The sequence below is a fragment of the Dendrobates tinctorius genome, unplaced genomic scaffold (assembly GCF_039654945.1).
Source record: "Dendrobates tinctorius isolate UK_male_01 unplaced genomic scaffold, ASM3965494v1 ptg000056l, whole genome shotgun sequence".
Classification (NCBI taxonomy): domain Eukaryota; kingdom Metazoa; phylum Chordata; class Amphibia; order Anura; family Dendrobatidae; genus Dendrobates; species Dendrobates tinctorius.
Window position 1 is genome coordinate 2,110,001 of NW_027361724.1, and position 20,883 is coordinate 2,130,883.

General features: G+C 41.9%; 1 protein-coding gene across 3 annotated transcripts in view; it reads left to right on the forward strand.

Annotated features, from left to right (window-relative positions):
• MTX2 (metaxin 2) overlaps positions 1 to 20,883 on the forward strand; it is a 100,421-nt gene that overhangs the window by 20,499 nt on the left and 59,039 nt on the right. For all 3 annotated transcript variants that reach the window (XM_073577424.1, XM_073577427.1, XM_073577425.1), the window contains 2 exons: positions 5,859 to 5,906; positions 10,436 to 10,482. In XM_073577424.1, the coding sequence (XP_073433525.1) occupies positions 5,859 to 5,906; positions 10,436 to 10,482 (95 nt within the window). Of the gene's footprint in view, positions 1 to 5,858; positions 5,907 to 10,435; positions 10,483 to 20,883 lie in introns of those variants that run through there.

Here is a 20,883-nt window from a genome sequence, read left to right on the forward strand (position 1 = left end):
AAAATGCAGTAGAGACTGTAAGTTATTAGAAAATGTCTTCTACTTAGTCGGGTGAAGTGCGTAATGAATTTTCTATCCGTTAAATATCAAGGAAAATGTATATTACCATCAATATGATAAATTGTCTTCGTCTTGGAAAAACAAATATTAACCTTAGGGGGTTTTAAGTTCCTCACGAAGCTGCTTTGTATTTCTGTCGAGTGCTGAAAAACCTTGACAGATCTTCAAATAGTTCCTGACCACAGAACATCTTTAGCTAAGACAAGCCGAGTTCATCTATTCGCCTCGCCAATGGCCGATCAGCCCTGTCTATCTGCATGTGTTGACCCCTTGTATTGTGACGTTTTAGTCTATTGATTGTTGGTATTCCCTCTAAAATTGATCTGCCCTTTTACAAATGTGGGTGGAAATGACTGATGTTTACAGGATATATAATTACCATATATTTCCCTTATAGAGTATTACTAATGGAAAATACATTTTATAATTCTTTAGTGCCTTCTAATTAAACTTCGGAAACAGGCAGTTGTACTTGTTTGAGTGATCATCATGATAGATGGAAAAGCACTTATCTTTGACACAAATGCGCAATCTAAAAGTTGTAAATATTGCCAATTTTTCTGCCGCTTGTAGCCCCATTTACAGCTGTGCCGCTGGTAGCCCCATTTATAGAAGGCTGTGCTGTTGACCTATAGTTCGCAGTTATCGGACATAAGTTTGGCTATCCATCTGCCCTCCCCTACATATATGCATCCTTTTGTTCGTCATAGCCAACGGAGATAAAAAAAACACTGTCAAATACCCATTTCTGTGTCTGATTAATTTCCCTTGTAAATATAGGTTCAGGGACTTTGAAATTTACCATCCCGATTCATCAGTCTCCTAATATTTACCATCAGGTTGGAATCTGCACTGACCATTAGATTGCTGGTCCCATGGAATTTGTCAGGCTTGACTTTCACTCACCTTAAGTTGCCCCATACACAATAGATAGCTGTTGGCCAAACAGTGGCTTGGTTGATCATTTGGTCGGCTGCCATCTCTCCCGAATGCTCAATACACCGGAGTGCTCATCCCTGATGAGCGCCCCTGTGTTATCTATGGGAGATCTGCTGCCATACTCCTCTATTGGTGACTTATCCATAACAAAAGGATCGTCCATCCCAAAATCCAGATCCTTGTCTCCCTCAACATCGTCTGGAGATATCGTCTGGTTTGGCAGACAGTAGTCAAATATTTATGGGGGCCTTATGTATAACCAAACTCTCTAATCGCTTCTTTGACCTCACTTTATGCTCATATTGGTCTTGAAATAAAGACCTGAGTAAGGATGTGTTCATACTGAGGTTTTTTGAGGAGTTTGCGGAGCAGAAACTGTCCAAAATCCTCATAAAGTAAGTTTGTGCTCCAAAAAACGCAGCAAAAACACTATAGGTACATGCCCTAATAGAGATAAGTAAATCAATTCATTCGCACTGTGGCAGGCCGGCTATTCAAAAGAGAAGCTGAAATGCTGGCAGGTAGGAGGAGGTTCACAGGGCTCTCATCTGGTGGCCACAGACTATTGATGTGGCCACTGGACCCGAGTCCTGCGAATCGTATCATTCATGACTGAGAAATCTGAGAGCTGCCTGTCAACCACTTATTTACACCATACGCCCCGAATGGACTGTTTTACGTCAAAGCCAAGGAGCCATCTGTAGTTTTCACACCATATTGTGGCACACATTCAACAGGATTGTCTAGTCTTTCCATCATCGTTCCATATATACCATATTTGGGGTAAAGGAGTTTTAGTCTGCGCTGCTGAGCTAGATTCAAGAAATCCAGAAGCCGTGATGAGGGATTAGATCATGCGGTTTCCTTTCGATGCGTTTTGAAGTTGAACCAACGTCTTCATCAGGAGAACCACAATGTGGTTGCGAACATTGTGTTTCTCCTGATGAAGAAGTTGATTCAACTTTGAAACGCGTTGAGACGAAACCTCATGATCTAATCCCTCATCACAGCTTCCGGATTTCTTGAATCTAGCGCAGACTACTACTCCTATCCTCCACCAATTGGTCTACACAGCGTTATTTCCCGACCTGAGAATACTGCAGCACCTGTCTAACCTTGATTCCTCAGTTGTGGGTTAAACAGTCCCAAAACGTGAGCAATTCTTTTACCTCTCACCTAGACCAATATCTCCACCAGATAAGACCCTATTGCTCTTGGTGTCTCCCCCTCTTTCTATGTTTGAGATACTAGAAGGGATCTCAATATTGAATTGGCAGTTAAGTTTCAGTGGGATCACAGGTTTTGACTGAGCTAATAGATGAGCTATCTATGTCATCAGGGGCATTGATCATAAATCATGTAATTGCAAATTATCCTGGTGAAAATCGCTTTGGTGCTTGGATCGCACTATTGGACTTTCTACCTTATATAATTGCGTTGTCCAGAATTGGCCAAAACCATAGGGAACTTGCCAGCATGTTTGTGTAGCTGTATAGGCCTGTGTCCCCCATTACATTTTTTTTTTGTATAGATCCAAAACCTAGCATACAATGCATATGCAAATCGGGCTGAGTGCACTGGGGGTGTCTCAGTGCACTTGCAATGATATGTCCAGGTGCAGTGACACGCCTCTAGTGCACTTCCAGCCTGATTTGCATATGGCTTCTACCTCAAATCTCTACAAAAAAGGTTTAATTTTTGGTGTTACGAGTACCTAAACACCCATACCACTACTTCCATATGGAATAAACATACTGATAGGTTCCCAAATTAACTCGTATGAATGCTGCTGATAATATGGGATCTCGATAAGTCCCTAATATCTGTTAATTGACCGCACAGGCTGCTGAGACTACGGCCACCATTGTATTTACCTGTGCAGATGCCTTGAGGAGCTTAGTAGTCCAAGAAGAAAGCAGGGTTTGACTTCATTACAGCGTGAATGATAAGTTTATATGGAGTTATTATAACATTAATCAAGTTGATGGATTGGAAATATGACAGAGCGGTAGCAATGTGTAATTTCCATGCCTACTGTTCTGCAAATGTTGTTCACCTCTGCGCTCACAATTCAGAAGAGTGATGCTGCATGTTTTCTGTGTCTTTCGTAACCCTCGCCGTGCCAGTCGAGATAAAATGTAAGGGTTTCAAGGTATTTTTATTCTGTGTGGGGGGTCTGTATTTTAATTGACCAGTGGAGAAGAACAGTGAAACCCCTTGCTATAAACGCAGTGCAAGTTTATCCTATCACTATGCAAAGCGATCATCACTTAATAATCTGATCTTTCAATGCACCAATACTGACATAATTTTTCCTTGAAGGGAATCTGTCGGTAAGATGAACCCCACCAAACCGCATATACGGGCATGGAGGTGTTAGAAATATAAATCCATCAGCACCTTTTATATCTTCTATCTGTTGCTACATTTTTGAGCTTTAATTCTTATGCAGATGAGGCATTGTGTTCTGGTGTCAGAGCACTTCCTCAGCCTCTGCCCCCCCGAGGTTGTTTCCTTGCCTGGCAATAACCTTTTTAGTTTTCTAGATGGCTCACTGTCTGATAATTTTGTCTGCCATTTGATGTTACACAGACAATGAGTTATCAATCAAGCTACAGAGGGCAGAGGCTAGGGAAGTGCTCTGTCACACCTAGGGCACTCAATGCCTCATTTGCATTTGAATTAAACCACTGATTTCTCCAATTTCTCCAGAATGCAGCAGCAGATAGAATATATAAAGGTGTCAATGTATTTACATTTCAAAGACCTGCGGTTTGAGGCATTTGATCTTACTGACAGATTTCCTTTAAACTGAATGTGGAAAACCCTTTTTGTTTCTGATGATGGTATTGGATATTACTTTAGTAATGTCAGTGTCTTAAAAGCTTCTATACAGAGAGAGGGTACAAATAACCACCATGTTGCATTGGTCAATCTTTGCTTGTATGGATGGATGGCACCCATGGTGTCCTTGTGTGACCGCCGCTGCTCCATTCCAATGGATGGGACATTTCAGAGCCTCGTTCTTAGGATCAGTAAGAGTCTTAGTAGTAGGACCCCCATTAACCTGCAATTTATCACATATCCTTTATAATGGAGCTATAGGCACTCTATATAGCGCTGGATGTTACCTACCACCATACTACATTATAATTCTGGTGGAAATATGGGTTTTGCTGGTCTTTGTCGCACCAGTAGTGGTGTTCTGAACTGGACCACTATTTATCAGGCACTCCTCACCCCATATGGCAATGCAGGAATGTTGGATTTCATAGTGCCCAATCCTCTGAGAGGGTTAGGGTGACCGTTATCTAAGGTATGTGGTCACCTGTGTGCTCGTTGTCATCCTGTTTAGCTCCTTACTTAGGCTGACCATAGACTGGAGGGTTTAATCTGGATCCCATTATTGTTCTAATGAGGATGCCGGTCGTTATCGGGCATAACAAAGAAATGTCTTCTAATTTTAAACCACTGTAAATAGCCATATTTTCAACCTGGAGGGTAAATAGCTACGATTCTAACTATAGGGTTGTCCGGTTTACAAGATATCGATGACCAATTCCATTTTTTGGTCATTAATATCAGATTGGTGCGAGTCCGTCACCTGGCATCCCATGGGTCAGCAGCTATTAGCTGCGGTGCTGGCAGGATGTAAACTTTTTGATCAGAGCTGCACAGCACAGCTACATTCAGTGTGTGGCAGTCGCTGTTGGGTGCTGCAGAGCAACTCCTATTCAAGAGATCAGCTCCGATACAGAGCATATAACAGCTGATTGAGGGGGTGATTAGTGTTGGATCCCAACTGATCTTATGTAAATGACCTGTCATGAAGCTAGGTCATCAAAATCTTGTTAAATGATACCACCTTTAGGGTATGTGCACACACTGTGGATCTGCAGCAGATCCGCAAGCAAAATGTACCGTACAATGTTAGCCAATGGGATTTCAAATCCGCAGTGCACATGCCGCAAATTTTTCCGCGCGGATTTGCTGCGGTTTTAAATCCGCAGCATGTCAATTCTTTCTGCATATTCTGCAGCGGTTTGACCCTTGTTCCATTGTCCAGGTGTCAATTCACAAATCCGCAGGAAAACCGCAGGTCACTTTACCTGCGGTTTTATCTGCAAACCCGCGTGGAAAAATCCGCAGGTGAATCCGCAGCATGTGCACTCACTCTTAAAGGGGATCTGTCACCCTTTTTATCCCCTATTAGCTGCCGGCATAGACATCGGGGGCTTATCTACAGAATTCTGTAATGCTGTAGATAAGCCCCCGATGTAACCTGAAAGAGAAGAAAAAATGTTATATTATACTCACGTAGGTGGGCGGTCCGGTCCGATGGGTGTTGCGGTCCGTTCCGGCGCCTCCCTTCTTCATGCGATGACGTCCTCTTCTCCCGTCCTGAAATGGCTCCGGCACAGGCTCATTTCTCTGCCCTGTTGAGGGCAGAGCAGAATTCTGCAGTGCGCAGGTGCCAGACCTCTCCCGACACCTGCGCACTGCAGGACTCTGCTCTGCCCTCAACAGGGCAGAGCAGTGCGCCTGCGCCGGAATTATTACAGGATGGGAGTAGAGGACGTCATCGCATGAAGAAGGGAGGCGCCGGACGGGACGGCGACACCCATCGGACCGGACCGCCCACCTCGGTGAGTATAATATAACATGTTTTTCTTCTCTTTCAGGTTACATCGGAGGCTTATCTACAGCATTAAAGAATGCTGTAGATAAGCCCCCGATGTCTATGCCAGCAGCTGCAAAGCCAAAAAAAGGGTGACAGATTCCCTTTAAGGATCATTTTAATAGACTGACTCTCCAAAGTTTCAGTCTCAAATTTACCTTTTCTTCTGTTTCTTCCACAGCTGTAGAGCCATGGCCAGAAAATGCTACCATCTACCAGCCGTTAAAAAGTGAGTATATGTTTTAATTTGTGTTATTGTGAAATCCAGCAATGGGGATATTACTGGGCACACGTAACACCGTAGTAGACCATTGCAGAGAGTGCACCCAGCCCTAGGTGGCAATCAAGTAGACAAGGAGTTGGGTTTGGAGGAGAGAACCAAGTCTCCTGGGCCTTCTGTCCTGTGTAAATTGTGGGCCTTTATGATCTTTGCTATGAATCCCTTTCTTTTCTTTGTATAAACTGGATTTATTATCTACCACATGAGAGTTTTTTGGTTTATTGAAGCTACTGTAGTTTTTATTTTTTTCGGTCAACCTCTTGTGTCTAGCCATTTCTTGGCTTTTATCCAGTATAGCTCTCCGTAGCTTATCCAGACTCCTGAATGGGAATTTGATCACTTACGGTAAATAGTATTCTCATATCACATCCATTTGGGTGGTTGTATTTGGTTCTCACCCAGCTTTCCAAGAACTAGACAGAATGAAGAACTAGCCCAAAGTATTTTTTTAATACTTAATGGAATATAAACAACTTTTATCCACAGTTATTTTATGTTTATATTAGGAGAAATTCTCTTAAGCTGTGAATTTACGCACGCTGTGGTCTCTTTATCTAATAGAAACCTCAATGCTGTCAGATCCATTGACCCGTATGTAGCGCGCTATGGGACCCCTTTGGCTCACAGTGGGGTCTGTCATGGTTCTGCTGTAGTGTCCATTATTGTAAATTGAAGATGTTTTTTTGCATACTGAGTTTTAGTTTTGTATGACACCATTTGCTTTACCACTTAATATACCGAGAGAAAAAAAATCTAAGCACAATGAAATGGTGAAAAATCAAAAGGAAAAACCAAAACACAATTCTACCATTGTTTCTTTTTTGAGTTTTGTTTTTGCGGAGTTCAGTGGGTAGTAAAAATGACCTGGTAACATTATTCATAGGTGGTTTTTATAGTTTTTTTTTATTGGTTACAGACATTGGAAAAGTTTTTGTAGGGAAGCAAAAATATATAAAAATTTGGTTTGTCGCCAATTTTCTGATGATTCAGCCATGTTAGGGAAGGCTTCTTTTTCTTTTGTACGTGGTGAGCTGATGCTTTATTGATACCATTTTGGCATACTACCTACGACGCTTCGATAGCTTAACGGAAAAACATGCCTAAGCTCTAACAGGCAGGAAGTTACAACCTACCTACCTGGTGTGCCCGGCGCTGTTCATCTCTGGCACACAGCGGTCCAGCCAGGAATTCTGCTGCCTCTGTTGATGTCATGTTGACAGAGCAGTTGCTTTTTTTCCGCCCTGCTCTGTTGAAAGGGTGTGGCTTACGACATCATTCTGATTGACAGATGGTTCCCCCACTTTGGCAGTGGGAATCCGGCTGTCAATCAGAATGACATTAAAGTCACGCCTTGTCCACAGAGCAGAGGAGAAGCAGCTGCTCTGTCGACTTGATGTCAGCAGAAGCAGCTGAATTCACTGGAGGAGTGCTCTGTGACCGCCCTGTGCTGGCCTTGAACCTCGCTGGGTACAACAGGCAGGTAGGCAGCAACTACCTGCCTGCTGGTGCTTAGGCACATTTTTACTCCCGGATATCCCCTTTAATCATTTAAATGCCACTGTCGATCAGCAGTGATCAGAGCCAGCTCTGGTTGCTGCTGACAGATAATAATACAGCCAGTATTCACCGGATATGTTGTGGGCTTATCTACTGAGTTCTCTCCATACAAGGGGACCTGGCGTGATTAAAAAGGGGTTATGACAGAGTTAAAGGAATGTAGATAAGTATTATTTATATACTGTAAGCATTAACTTACACGCCGTAAAGGGGGACATTTTTCGAGACCGTATCACTACAAGTGTTTCTAAACAGAAGCTGAATTAAAAGGTTTTTTTTGTTTTTTTTGTACTAAATTAGACTATTACCCACTCTCAGATTATTATACTGCCGGCTGTTGCGAGAAGCGCTAATAGCAAACACAATATGGCGCTGATGTGAGTCCTGGTGCGCCGAGCTCTGTGCTTTCCAGTTAATTATCGGTATGCGGGGATATATCTGAGCGCCGCCTTGCAAAATAATCTCTCTGAAAAAAAAAAGAAAAAAGGTAACAGTCTGTTATTGAGTTGGTAACGTGGCTGCCGACGGCTATATAATATAATACCGAGGCAGGTAGAGTTGGCATGGTTACTGCAGGAAAAAAAAAAATAAAAAAGAGCTGAGCCAGCATATATTGGAAGTGTCATGGTTAATGGAAAAGGGGTGGAGGGGCTGATAAAGAAGGAGCTGTTCAAATACACAGGCTGGAGTGGTCCTTGCTCCCCTCAGCAGCTCTTCATATATCATCAGATTACATTATTGCCCACATTTGGTGAACTGCAGCCCGCTACCATTGTCAAAAGGCTGCAAAGTAATGAAGACTAATACATGGCAGCCTATGGTCTTTTAGGCAAGAATTTTTTATTGCAGTGATTCCCGTCATCCCTCTTTTGTCTGTGCAGCTTGATCTCTTGTGTGCAATGTCAGCTGCAGGGATGCTGTATATGCCCAGTACAGTATACACTGGCCTAGCCTGTATACGGCTGTTTCTATTTGCCACCCGTATGTCTCTATATTATTAGGATAATCTGTTTTTCATCCTCTCCTTCTCCTGCCTCCTCTGCACCGAATCAGCAGGAAGAGATTCTCCGCTATTGTGTGCCGCAGAGAGCCTGATTTACATAATCGCTCACTTGTCATGGGAGGGGCGACAGTCCTAATTCTGCTACACCAAATGTGCGGAATAGATGCGGAGGTCAAACAATACATGACAAATAGAGATCCGGAGGTTTTTAAATCATTGTGCAATTTTTCATGAACTGACGCACAGTAATGTCATAAGATGTAGCCTGTGACGAGCCTCTTTGTTTATGAGGACATATATTTTTTAATTGGATTCAGGCCTGGCTTCTGGCTGTTCCATTTGAAAATTTGATCTTTTCCTGGCGAAACCATTCTTTTTTTGATTTGGAGATATGCTTATGGTTATTGTCATGCTGAACGGTAAAATTCTTCTCAAATTATGGCCAAAAAGTTCAATCTTCAGTCTTATCAGACTATGAACCATTTTCCCACATGCTTTTGGTAGACTAGATGTAAAGTTTGGCAAAACCTAGCTGCACTTGGTTGTTTTTCTTTGTAAGAAAAGGCTTCTGTCTTGCCACCCTACCCCACAGGCCAAATATAAGAATAACACAGGAGGTTGATGTCACATGCAGTACACAACCAGTACTTGCCAGTTGCCAGACATTCCTGCAGCTCCTTTAATGTTTCAGTAGGCCTTTTGGAAAGCTTCTGGACCATTTTTCTTTTTGTCTTTTCATCAGTTTTTGAGGGACTTCTAGTTCTAGCTAATGTGCCAGTTTATTATTTATTTATATAGCGCCATTAATTCCATGGTGCTGTACATGAGAGGGGGGTTACATACAAAGTTATAGATATCGTTAACAGTAAACAAATTTACAATGACAGACTGGTACAGAGGGGAGGGGACCCTGTCCTTGCGGACTTACATTCTACGGGATAGTGGGGAAGAGACAAAAGGTCGGGGGTGTAGCAGCTCTGGTGGTTTTGAGGCGGCGGCTTGGGCGGTGGGGAGTTTATCCCATCTTCACAGTGATCCGTGGTGTATTTAATACTTGGGAGAAAAATGTTTGTACCCTTCTCCTGACAATTTTTAACATTGAGATCCCTTTGCTGTGTTGTAAGCTGTTTATGAACTATAGCTTTTGTTGTAAAACGCAACTAAGGAAATGCCAGAAACATCCTACTAGAACAGCTAAACTTTATATGGGGTTAATTAGAATCTGTGTAAATGATGGCAGCAGTGCACTTTCTACTATTTAAATAAGTTTAAATGTGGTTGGCTTACTCAGAAGTCAACCACATCCCCAGTTATAAGAAAGTGTTCACCCTTATGCACCCACATTATTTTGACTTTATTTTTCTTTTTTCCTTCAGTATGCCAACATTTTTGTTTGGGTCCTTTTGGGACACCCACTGACTGTGAGAATGAAGGGTTCGCATCCCATTCAAAGCTTCTCCTGCACAGCGACACCTCTGGCCTCTGGCTGTTTTGGGGGCTGCTTGACTGCCCTGTTTACTTAATGGGGCCGCGCGGCCGTATTTTGCACAGTAGTTGGATTGGGCACTACCATGCAGATACACACAGTGAACGGATTAAAGCTCTAAAAAACCCCTCACTTATGAACTCTATAATGTCCGTTTGCCCTGATAGGCCAATTTTGGTTTTATTTTTGGGTCTTAAGGGTCTTGCTTTGGTACCATTGGTGTCTGAAATATGCTGGTTCTGTCACTAGCATTGTATTCATTTTTTCTATCCCTATACCGTAACCGAAACATAGCAGCGCAGATGTGAATAACGCCTCAGATACATGAAACTGCTGACATGCGGAATATATCCATTTTCATAAATCATCAAAAAGTCACCCCAGTTCCATATATGTTCCTGTTAACACGGCTGTGTGTTTTCTCTTCCTCAGGTGAACAGGTTCTGCTGTCTGACAATGCGTCTTGTCTCGCTGTCCAGGTAATGATTTATTCTTGAAATCAGAGTTCTTCTGCACTACCTTGTTAAAAATCTGCAGCTGTGACCTCCAGCCTCCCCTTGTTTCAGATTTGCAGCCAAATCCAACCCCTCACTTCACGAGCTGCACAAAGACAATTTCATCTTGCAACCTAGGTCATCTGCTGGGGTGAAACCATTCACTGGTCTTGACCTGATTACAAACGTCTCATCCTCTTAGGTCCATACATTATTTCCAAAGTTAGGCAACGCTACAGGTCTAGAATCATTCATATTTAATATGAGAACATTTAACTCTTTATCCTGCTCAGCCTCCGCTGTGTATCTAGCTCTCATCGGTGGTTTGCTGCTGAGCTAGTTGTCTGTGGTGTAGTCATCAACTTCTCCTCAATCAAACTTCTAGGCTTAATGGTCTTCAGCCCTTTAGGACTCATGGGATGGCCATTAGCCTTACGTTCCCCAATGTTCACGGCCTTATTTAGTTTAGTCTGAGTTCATTTTATCCTAAGGTCATCCTTTATCTGAGACAGTACTGAGCAGAGCAGGCAAAATCCATATAAGTGTATTTTAAGCTAAGACATAGACTCTTGTGATAGTCTTCGCCTCGTAGAAGATTATCAATATTTCAGAAGTGTCTATCACTATAAAACCACAGACTCTAGAGAAAATGCTATTAAACCACATTGGCTGTGCACCAAGTCTTCAATTGTTGGGTCTCACTATCGCTGGCCATTCACACAAGTTGGTTAAACTTTGGGATTTGTGAAGATGATAAGAGGGCACCTACATGCCTGATCCATTGTTTCTTCAGGAGATCACTTGATGCCACAAGGCCTTTGTACCTCTCGTTAATTAAATTTACATGTATACTTGATAGCTGGTTTGAAATGATTCTCGCAACCTGGTCCATTGGTCACATAAGTAATCTGTGTCCGCAAGACAGGAGCCCTGAGAAACCCCTCTGAGCTGACGGCTTCAGCGGATCTTCTTTTGATTAGCTGGACTGGTGCGACGTCATCATTATTGTAGTATGAGGCATATGTGACGTAGCACCAGGCCGGCTGATCAAAAAAAGTGACGCGGTTGCTGTCAGGTACAAAGTGGTTCTCACAGCACCTGTCCAGTGGCCGAAGGTTAATAACGTGGCTGATGGATTGGGTCGTGCGAATAAATTTGCACCAAGTTTAACCATTCGACCTAGCTGAAAGTGAAGTAGTGTGTATGTCTAATTTGTGATTGAAGAAGGTTGGTCGGTCACAGTCCATATGCAATTAGCTTAACTTAAAGCTCGTGGGGCTCCAATGCAAAATCTAAAACAGGGCCTCCAACTATCACCAGTATGTTTTTTAGCATTGGTCTTCTCGTATGAGCCAAAAGGACCTTTGTGTCTCCCTACCTTCCAGGGCAGGGATCTAAAACTCTGCTGGGTATATGGGCCACACATAGAAAATAATTTGAATTTGAGGGGCCACATTCTTTGCAGGTCAGTGAAATTTTTAGTGATACCATTTTTTTTTTCAGTACACGTTTTTGAAGATTTTTGCAGTTTTTTTTTAAACTTTTTATTGCTTGGGTCGTTATGGATGTGGTGATGACAAACGTGCACTTTTTCTGGATTACTTTAGTATATATAAAGCAGCATTTTTACTGTCAAATATTTTGTCATGCTTTTGTTTTTAATTTTATTTGTTTACATTTTGTATCCCCCAATTGGCCACATACAGTAATATTGTCTTACAATTAGCACCATATAGTAATGCTAGCAAACATCTTGTAGTAATGTGCCACATCATGGTCTCCTTCTTCTTGTAATCTCCCCATCTTGTAGTAACTTCCCATCCTGGTCTTCATCTTGGAGTAATATCCCCATCCTGGTCCCCTTCTTGTACTAATGCCCCAGCCTGGTCCCCTTCTTGTTCTAATGCCACATCCTGGTCCCCTTCTTGTACTAATGCCCCATTCTGGTCCCCTTCTTGTACTAATGCCCCATCCTGGTCTCCTTCTTGTACTAATTCCCCATCCTGGTCCCCTTCTTGTACTAATGCCCCATCCTGGTCCCCTTCTTGTACTAATGCCCCATCCTGGTCCCCTTCTTGTACTAATGCCCCATCCTGGTCCCCTTCTTGTACTAATGCCCCATCCTGGTCCCCTTCTTGTACCAATGCCCCATCCTGGTCCCCTTCTTGTACCAATGCCCCATCCTGGTCCCCTTCTTGTACCAATGCCCCATCCTGGTCCCCTTCTTGTACCAATGCCCCATCCTGGTCCCCTTCTTGTACTAATGCCCCATCCTGGTCCCCTTCTTGTACTAATGCCCCATCCTGGTCCCCTTCTTGTACTAATGCCCCATCCTGGTCCCCTTCTTGTACTAATGCCCCATCCTGGTCCCCTTCTTGTACTAATGCCCCATCCTGGTCCCCTTCTTGTACTAATGCCCCATCCTGGTCCCCTTCTTGTACTAATGCCCCATCCTGGTCCCCTTCTTGTACTAATGCCCCATCCTGGTCCCCTTCTTGTACTAATGCCCCATCCTGGTCCCCTTCTTGTACTAATGCCCCATCCTGGTCCCCTTCTTGTACTAATGCCCCATCCTGGTCCCCTTCTTGTACTAATGCCCCATCCTGGTCCCCTTCTTGTACTAATGCCCCATCCTGGTCCCCTTCTTGTACTAATGCCCCATCCTGGTCCCCTTCTTGTACTAATGCCCCATCCTGGTCCCCTTCTTGTACTAATGCCCCATCCTGGTCCCCTTCTTATAGTACTGTGACTTGTCCTCATCTTGTAATGCTGACCCATCCTGGTCCCCATATTGTGGATATGTCCCCTTTTGTGCCGTTCTTCTCATACATATAAAAGAGAAAGGAAAAAAGGAAAAAAAAAAAAGATTATTCTTACCTGTCCTCCATTCCCTCGGCTCCTTTTCTGCACATGCGGCCCGCAGGCACTGTAGACCCGTTGACGATCTTGGCCCAGTCCAGGGGCCCTCCAGTGGCATTGCTTTATTTCAATTCAATGTACGTCCTTGGATGTTGGAATTGTCAAGGGGTTTACATTGCCTGCAGGCCACATGAAGCAGCCTCGAGGGGGGGGGTCGCATGTTTGAGACCCCTGCTCTAGGGCCTGGATACAGCTTCAACCTTTACAACAGCTATGGTTTTGAACTCTGAACATATGTAATTCATAAAGATATTAAATTCTCTCCTTTACATGCTATTAAATTGCCACATGTACACGTGTCCACCTTTTATAGGGATCGTCCAAGATTAGGAAAAAACTATAGACAGGAGGCAATGCCTATAATATAGTTAAAAAAAGGCAAGCTCAATCTTCACTTCTCTTCAGTATCACGCCCCTGATGCTCCACTTTTCTATACTTTTTACATTCACTATAGATGTCACAACTCGTATACCATACATGACCGCTGCATCCAATCACTGGCTTTAGCGGTATCTTGCCATATGCTGCTGAGGTCTGTGATTGGCTGCAGTGGTATAGAGGGCTGTCATGTCTGCAGCCAATGTAAAAACTGTTCTAGCTGAAAGCAGCATGGACATGAATTGGAGTATGAGTATTGTTGCAATTATTGCTGCCCTTTTTTACTTAATACAAGTGAAGAAAGTTATTTGTCATGATATCAGTTCAAAACAATATTTCTCCATCCAGAGGAAAAAAAAATTATTTTAAACAGGAGGATCCGAATGATGGATGGTGGAAAATATTACCTGTTAATCAAGACAACAAATCCAGTTAAAAATAAAAAGTATGGATTATTGTAAAAAAAATAAAATAAATGGGAGTATGAGAACGTAGAAAATCCCGTCTCCTATTTGAATTCTTTGGATTGTTGTATATTAGATGTATATTTTACGCAAATTGATAATGAAGTTTTGGCCTTGGTAAAATGTGAGGCAAACCTGTTATTATTTACAGCACAATTACATTTTGTCGAAAAAAACCCATTTGTTTAAAAAGTTATCTACTGTACTGGATTCTTCATCTGATAGTCGGACGTTTCACAGTCCGTATGGCTCATTAGACAATGTGAGTGCTTTCTCTGAGGAGGTTATAGCAGTATTTCACAGAACTGAAGTCTATATGGGGTGGCCGATTTTTATTTTTGTCTATGGCTAAGTTCTTTGTAATTCTATTCTTAAAGGGCAAATCCGGGACTTAGAGAAAAACACCTGCCTACCTGCCTGTTGTGCACGACGCTGACGACCTGTCCACAATATATACCATATGGGAATAAACATGCTAGAAATAGGAGGAAACCACTATGGCTAAATAAAGCTGTAAGGGGCGCAATAAGAGATAAAAATAAAGCATTTAAAGAATTAAAGCAAGTAGGTAGTGATGAGGCATTAACTAAATACAGAAGATTAAATAAATTCTGTAAAAAGCAAATCAAAACAGCAAAGATTGAGACAGAGAGACTCATTGCCAGAGAAAGTAAAAATAATCCCAAAATATTCTTTAACTACATAAATAGTAAGAAGCTAAAAAATGATAATGTTGGCCCCCTTAAAAATAGTCTGGGTGAAATGGTGGAGGAGGATGAGGAAAAAGCCAATATGCTAAATGACTTTTTTTCGACAGTGTTTACACAAGAAAATCCCATGACGGATAACATGATCAGGGATAAAAATTGTCCATTAAATGTCACCTGCTTAACCCAGCAGGAAGTACGGCGGCGTCTAAAAATCACTAAAATTGACAAATCCCCGGGCCCGGATGGGATACACCCCCGAGTATTGCAGGAATTAAGCACAGTCATAGATAGACCATTATTTTTAATCTTTAAAGATTCCATAATAACAGGGTCTGTACCACAGGACTGGCGTATAGCAAATGTGCCAATATTCAAAAAGGGGACAAAAACTGAACTTGGAAATTATAGGCCAGTGAGTTTAACTTCAACTGTGGGTAAAATCCTGGAGGGTTTTCTAAGAGATACTATACTGGAGTATCTGGAGAAGAATAAACTTATGACCCAATATCAACATGGGTTTACAAGGGACCGTTCCTGTCACACTAATCTGATAAGCTTTTATGAAGAGGTAAGTTCCGGACTGGACCAAGGGAATGCAGTGGACGTGGTGTACATGGACTTTTCAAAAGCTTTTGATACGGTGCCACACAAAAGGTTGATACATAAAATGAGAACAATGGGGATAGGGGAAAATATGTGTAGGTGGGTTAAGAGCTGGCTCAGGGATAGGAAACAAAGGGTGGTTATTAATGGAGCACACTCGGACTGGGTCACGGTTAGCAGTGGGGTACCACAGGGGTCAGTTTTGGGCCCGCTTCTTTTTAACATATTTATTAATGACCTTGTAAGGGGCATAGAGAGTAGAATTTCAATATTTGCAGATGACACTAAACTCTGCAGGGTAATCAATACAGAGGACGACAATTTTATATTACAGGAGGATTTATGTAAACTAGAAGCTTGGGCTGATAAATGGCAAATGAGCTTTAATGGGGATAAATGTGAGGTCATGCACTTGGGTAGAACGAACAAGATGTATAATTATGTGCTTAATTGTAAAACACTGGGCAAAACAGTCACTGAAAAAGACCTGGGTGTATGGGTGGACGACAAACTCACATTTAGTGGCCAGTGTCAGGCAGCTGCTGCAAAGGCAAATAAAATAATGGGATGCATTAAAAGAGGCATAGATGCTCATGAGGAGAACATAATTTTACCTCTATATAAGACACTAGTGCGACCACACTTAGAATACTGTGTACAGTTCTGGTCTCCGGTGTATAAGAAAGACATAGCTGAACTGGAGCAGGTGCAGAGAAGAGCGACCAAGGTTATTAGGGAACTGGGGGGTCTGCAATACCAAGACAGGTTATTACACTTGGGGTTATTTAGTTTGGAGAATCGAAGGCTTAGGGGTGATCTTATTACAATGTATAAATATATGAGGGGACAATACCAAGACCTTTCTAATGATCTTTTTACTCTTAGACCTGTGACGGGGACAAGGGGGCATCCTCTACGTCTGGAGGAAAGAAGGTTTAAGCATACTCACAGACTCGGATTCTTTACTGTACGAGCAGTGAGACTATGGAACTCTCTGCCATATGATGTTGTAATGAGTGATTCCCTACTAAAATTTAAGAGGGGACTGGATGCCTTTCTTGAAAAGTATAATATTACAGGGTATATACACTAGTTTCCTTAGTGTTGCGTTGATCCAGGGAGCTAGTCTGATTGCCGTATGTGGAGTCGGGAAGGAATTTTTTTCCCCAATGTGAAGCTTACTGTTGCCACATGGTTTTTTTTTGCCTTCCTCTGGATCAACATGTTAGGGCAAGTTAGGATAGGATATGGGTTGAACTAGATGGACTTAAAGTCTCCCTTCAACCTTAATTACTATGTTACTATGTTTTTCCCCGGCACAGAGCGGTCACAGACTCAGTTCCACCGATGTCTCGTCGACAGAGCAGCGGATTCTTTTACGCCCCGCTCTGTTGACGGGGCGGACGTTCGACTTCATTCTTGCTTGACAGCCGGATTCCCACTGCCTAACTGAGGGAGCCGACTATCAATCAGAATGACTTCAGAAGTACTACCCGTCGATAAAGCAGGAAAAGAAGCCGCCACTCTATCGGCATGAGGTCAGCAGAGGCAGCTAAAAGAATGGCGCCGTGCACAATAGGCAGGCAAATAGCAACTACCTTGCCTGTTGGTGCTTAGTCACATTTTTTGTTTTTCACAAAGTACCGGATATCCCCTTTAAGATGGGTAATCAATATCAGATCAGTGGGGATCCGACACCCTTCATACCCAACAATCAGCGGTTTGCATGTCCCGACGTTATCTGGAAGTAAACAGTGTGTGGAGCCCAGACACCACCGCTGCACACTGTGTGTTGGCCATTCCTAGGTACTGCACTCATTAAAGTGAATGGTACCTGAGATGCCGTACCAAAGAATGTCCACGGCGCAGCGCATGGAGCTTGGTTATACCTGCTTTATACGCAGTTTGCTTTAAGCCGTGGTGGGTCCTACAAATATCTGATTTCTGGGATTGCCGACTGTCTGACCCCAACCTATCTGATATTGCTGACCTTTCCTAAGGGTAGGACACCAGTGTAGTCCTGGACAGATTATGTAAATTTTACAAAGCGTTTTGGTTAAAATTGTCTGTTTTTGAATGTGCAAGGCCAACTTTAAATTTGTTTCAGATTCCTCCCATTACACAAGAAATCATTCTGCTAAAGAATATAGGACAAGAATAAAAATAGGTAGGAACAAGAACTTCAGATAAGATGCTATTTTCGCTTTACAGCCTTTTTGGAAGGAGAAAGTATGGACCTTTCTGCATTGGTTGACAAGATCAGCTAATTGATTGTATGCATTGATGCTCACTATTCACAAACCTCGCCATAGCTCCTGATTCGGCCATTCATTAGTGGGGGGTCTTTAAGGCAGTCCTACTGGTGGGTCCCCATTATTGCACATGCGCTCTGTTAGGACAACTTTATAGATAGCAGCCCTCCTTTTTCCATTTTCTCCAGGTACTATCTGTAGTAACCTGATACAGTTTCTGCCTCCAACTACAGCTTTGGTACTTTATCTGTCAGTCCAATGATAAATTAAACTGTGTGTATTGAATCGGCATTCTTTAGTTTAGTAAGCCTCGCTGACAGCTGATAGTAGCCATGGTTATATGTGGTCACTTTATGAAAATATCAGATTCAAATAGCCTCAAAGGATTTTTATAGGAAGTTCATTAAATACAGATTCAGACTGTGGATTGTGCATATTTTCGATCTATAAAGATATCTAACAAATGACAGTAGTGCAGAGATATCCGCTTATAGTGCAGCTCTCCGCAGAATACAAAGCAGCATAACCTTATCTGAAGTTAAAGCTTCCGAACTTTCAATAGGAAAAATCATGGCTTGAATACTGTGTGCCGAATATATATGTCATGTATATGGCACCAGTTATGGTTACTCTCTAGTGGGAGCAATGTTGTGCACTGAACCTAAAAAATGTATGACAATGCTACCTGACATTTAACGTGTCACATACCATAACTTTTAATTTTATTTTTTTTTTGCAATTGAAATATATTGGTAACGTTGTGCACATTGACTTATTGAGCAGCTAACTCTCCAAGGTGGTACTAGAGGGACACTTTCTTTTCTCCTACGAGAGATATAATTTGCATACTTTTTAAGGAAAACCAATGCATCCCCCATATTGTGAAGTAATAATAAAAAAAAAAAAGCCACACAACAACTTAAAATGTCAAGAAAGTTTGCATACAATTCTGCAATGAGGTTCGAAAGTGTAATTGCAGAGATCGTGCTTCTGCGCAGAGATGGTGCTTCTGCGCAGAGATGGTGCTTCTGCGCAGAGATGGTGCTTCTGCGCAGAGATGGTGCTTCTGCGCAGAGATGGTGCTGCTGCATGAGCGGGGCAGTTTTCCGAGATAGACACATTTCTCCCAGAAAAGCAGAGATTATTTTTTACCACCTCTGTTATTCTGATCGCTGTATACAGAGCGCTGAACTAGTACTGTGCATACAGTGTCGGAAGCACTAACTGTGCTTCCAACCTATGATCAGTAGTGCAGGCAGAAGGCTGAATTTACCCTGTAGCTGAGGTTAATACCAGCCCCAGTTACAGGGAAAATCAGTAATATAATTATTTATTTAATTGTCCCTACAAAGGTCTTTTATGACCATTTTGTGAAATACATAAAAAAAAATAAAAAGCGGGGGAAAAAAAGCCACCGCTAGTCCAAATTAGTGTTTCTAGCTCTGGCCATGTTGGAAAAAAAAAATCCTCTGTTTCCCAAACATAGAAATATTTGCTACAGCTAGGGGCAACACAATCTAAAACATATTTTAGTGGTAGTTTGTGGTCATAAAATAAACATTTTACAAAAAGGGAAAACTAGAAATCGATTGATAAAAATTACAGAAAAAGTAGACCACATATATAAAAAATTAGACAAAAATAATTTGAACAACCATGTGGGTAGAAATTTTTTTAAACTGTTAAAACCACATGTACAAAATATAGCAAAAAATGTTCTTGGTTTTAAACATTGAAAAATAGCCTGGTCTTGCACTGGTTAATGCCAAGTACCGTAAATGTGGCATATGATGACGGTTACATTGTGGAACGGGCATGACAATTGTACTCTTCCTCAGACACAGCGATTTAAATGCCTGGAAATGACATAGTTATAAAGCCAAGTACACATGGGTGTATTGTGAGCTGTTAGGGAGTTTAGGGTGGGTTCTGGAGGAATCATGGGCTAAGTAGTTTTTGACTTTTCCTTTTTTCACTCATGGTTTATAATTACTTTTTTGCCTAGTCATTTTTCCTTACTATAGGTGAGCGTTTCAGAAACTTCCCTCTGAGAGCTCTACTATAAGGGTTGCTTTCCACACCCTCTATCCTAATTTAAACCTTTGACCCTAAAATGATGGGTGTTGATCTTTATCAAAAGCTGATGACTCGCAGTGGTGAATATGAGTTGCTGGACATCCATAGTACATGTTATGATGTTTGCATGAGCAGACTTGGCCATAGCCATATTCTGCAGTCAGCCCATCAATGTAAGAGCTAGCCGATGGCATAACAGTACCTTCCTTTTGGCTGGAAAGCAATTTTCAGATAAAGGTAGGAGAACTTTCATATCTCTGTCTGAATGTGATTAAGTCAACTTCTGTTCTAGGCTAGGTGTTTCATGGCTCATCAATCACAAATTTCTCCTCCAAAAAAAAATAAAATAAAATCACAGTTGCTGAGAATGTTGTTTTCCTACATTAATATGGACGTATGTATAATTTAGAACTTGGTGTAATTGACTGTGAACCTTGACTTGTGTAGGACATCCTCTGTACCTGCAGTAAATTTCCAGATAAGCAGTTTTACGCTGTGAGAGCGACCATGTGTCATAGAAGCCTCAGATGAAATTACAGCAAAATGAATAGTATCTTCATTTATCTTCTGTACCTCCCCTGTGCTACAAGTGAATTTACTCCTTCTAAATCCTGCACCAATTATATTATATCATTACTGAAGTGTTCAGCGCTGGCACAAAATAAATTGTTTCTCAAACTTATCTTGACTTTCCTATAAATTCAATTTACAGGTATAACAGAAATTATTTTGCTGAAAATCGACTCAAACATAATTAAGACCCCCCTTTTTGTGAGAAAATATAGATGCCACAATTACCTTAATTGCATTAAAGGCTATGTATATCATGGGGAAAAATGGATTTTGATATGTATTTATGAGGTTTGGCATTGCCAGTGGTATATAACTTACCAATAGACAGCAAGCAGCCATGTAATGTCTAACTGTATGTACAGTGTGTGTGTGTGTGTGTGTATGTGTGTGTGTGTGTGTGTATATATATA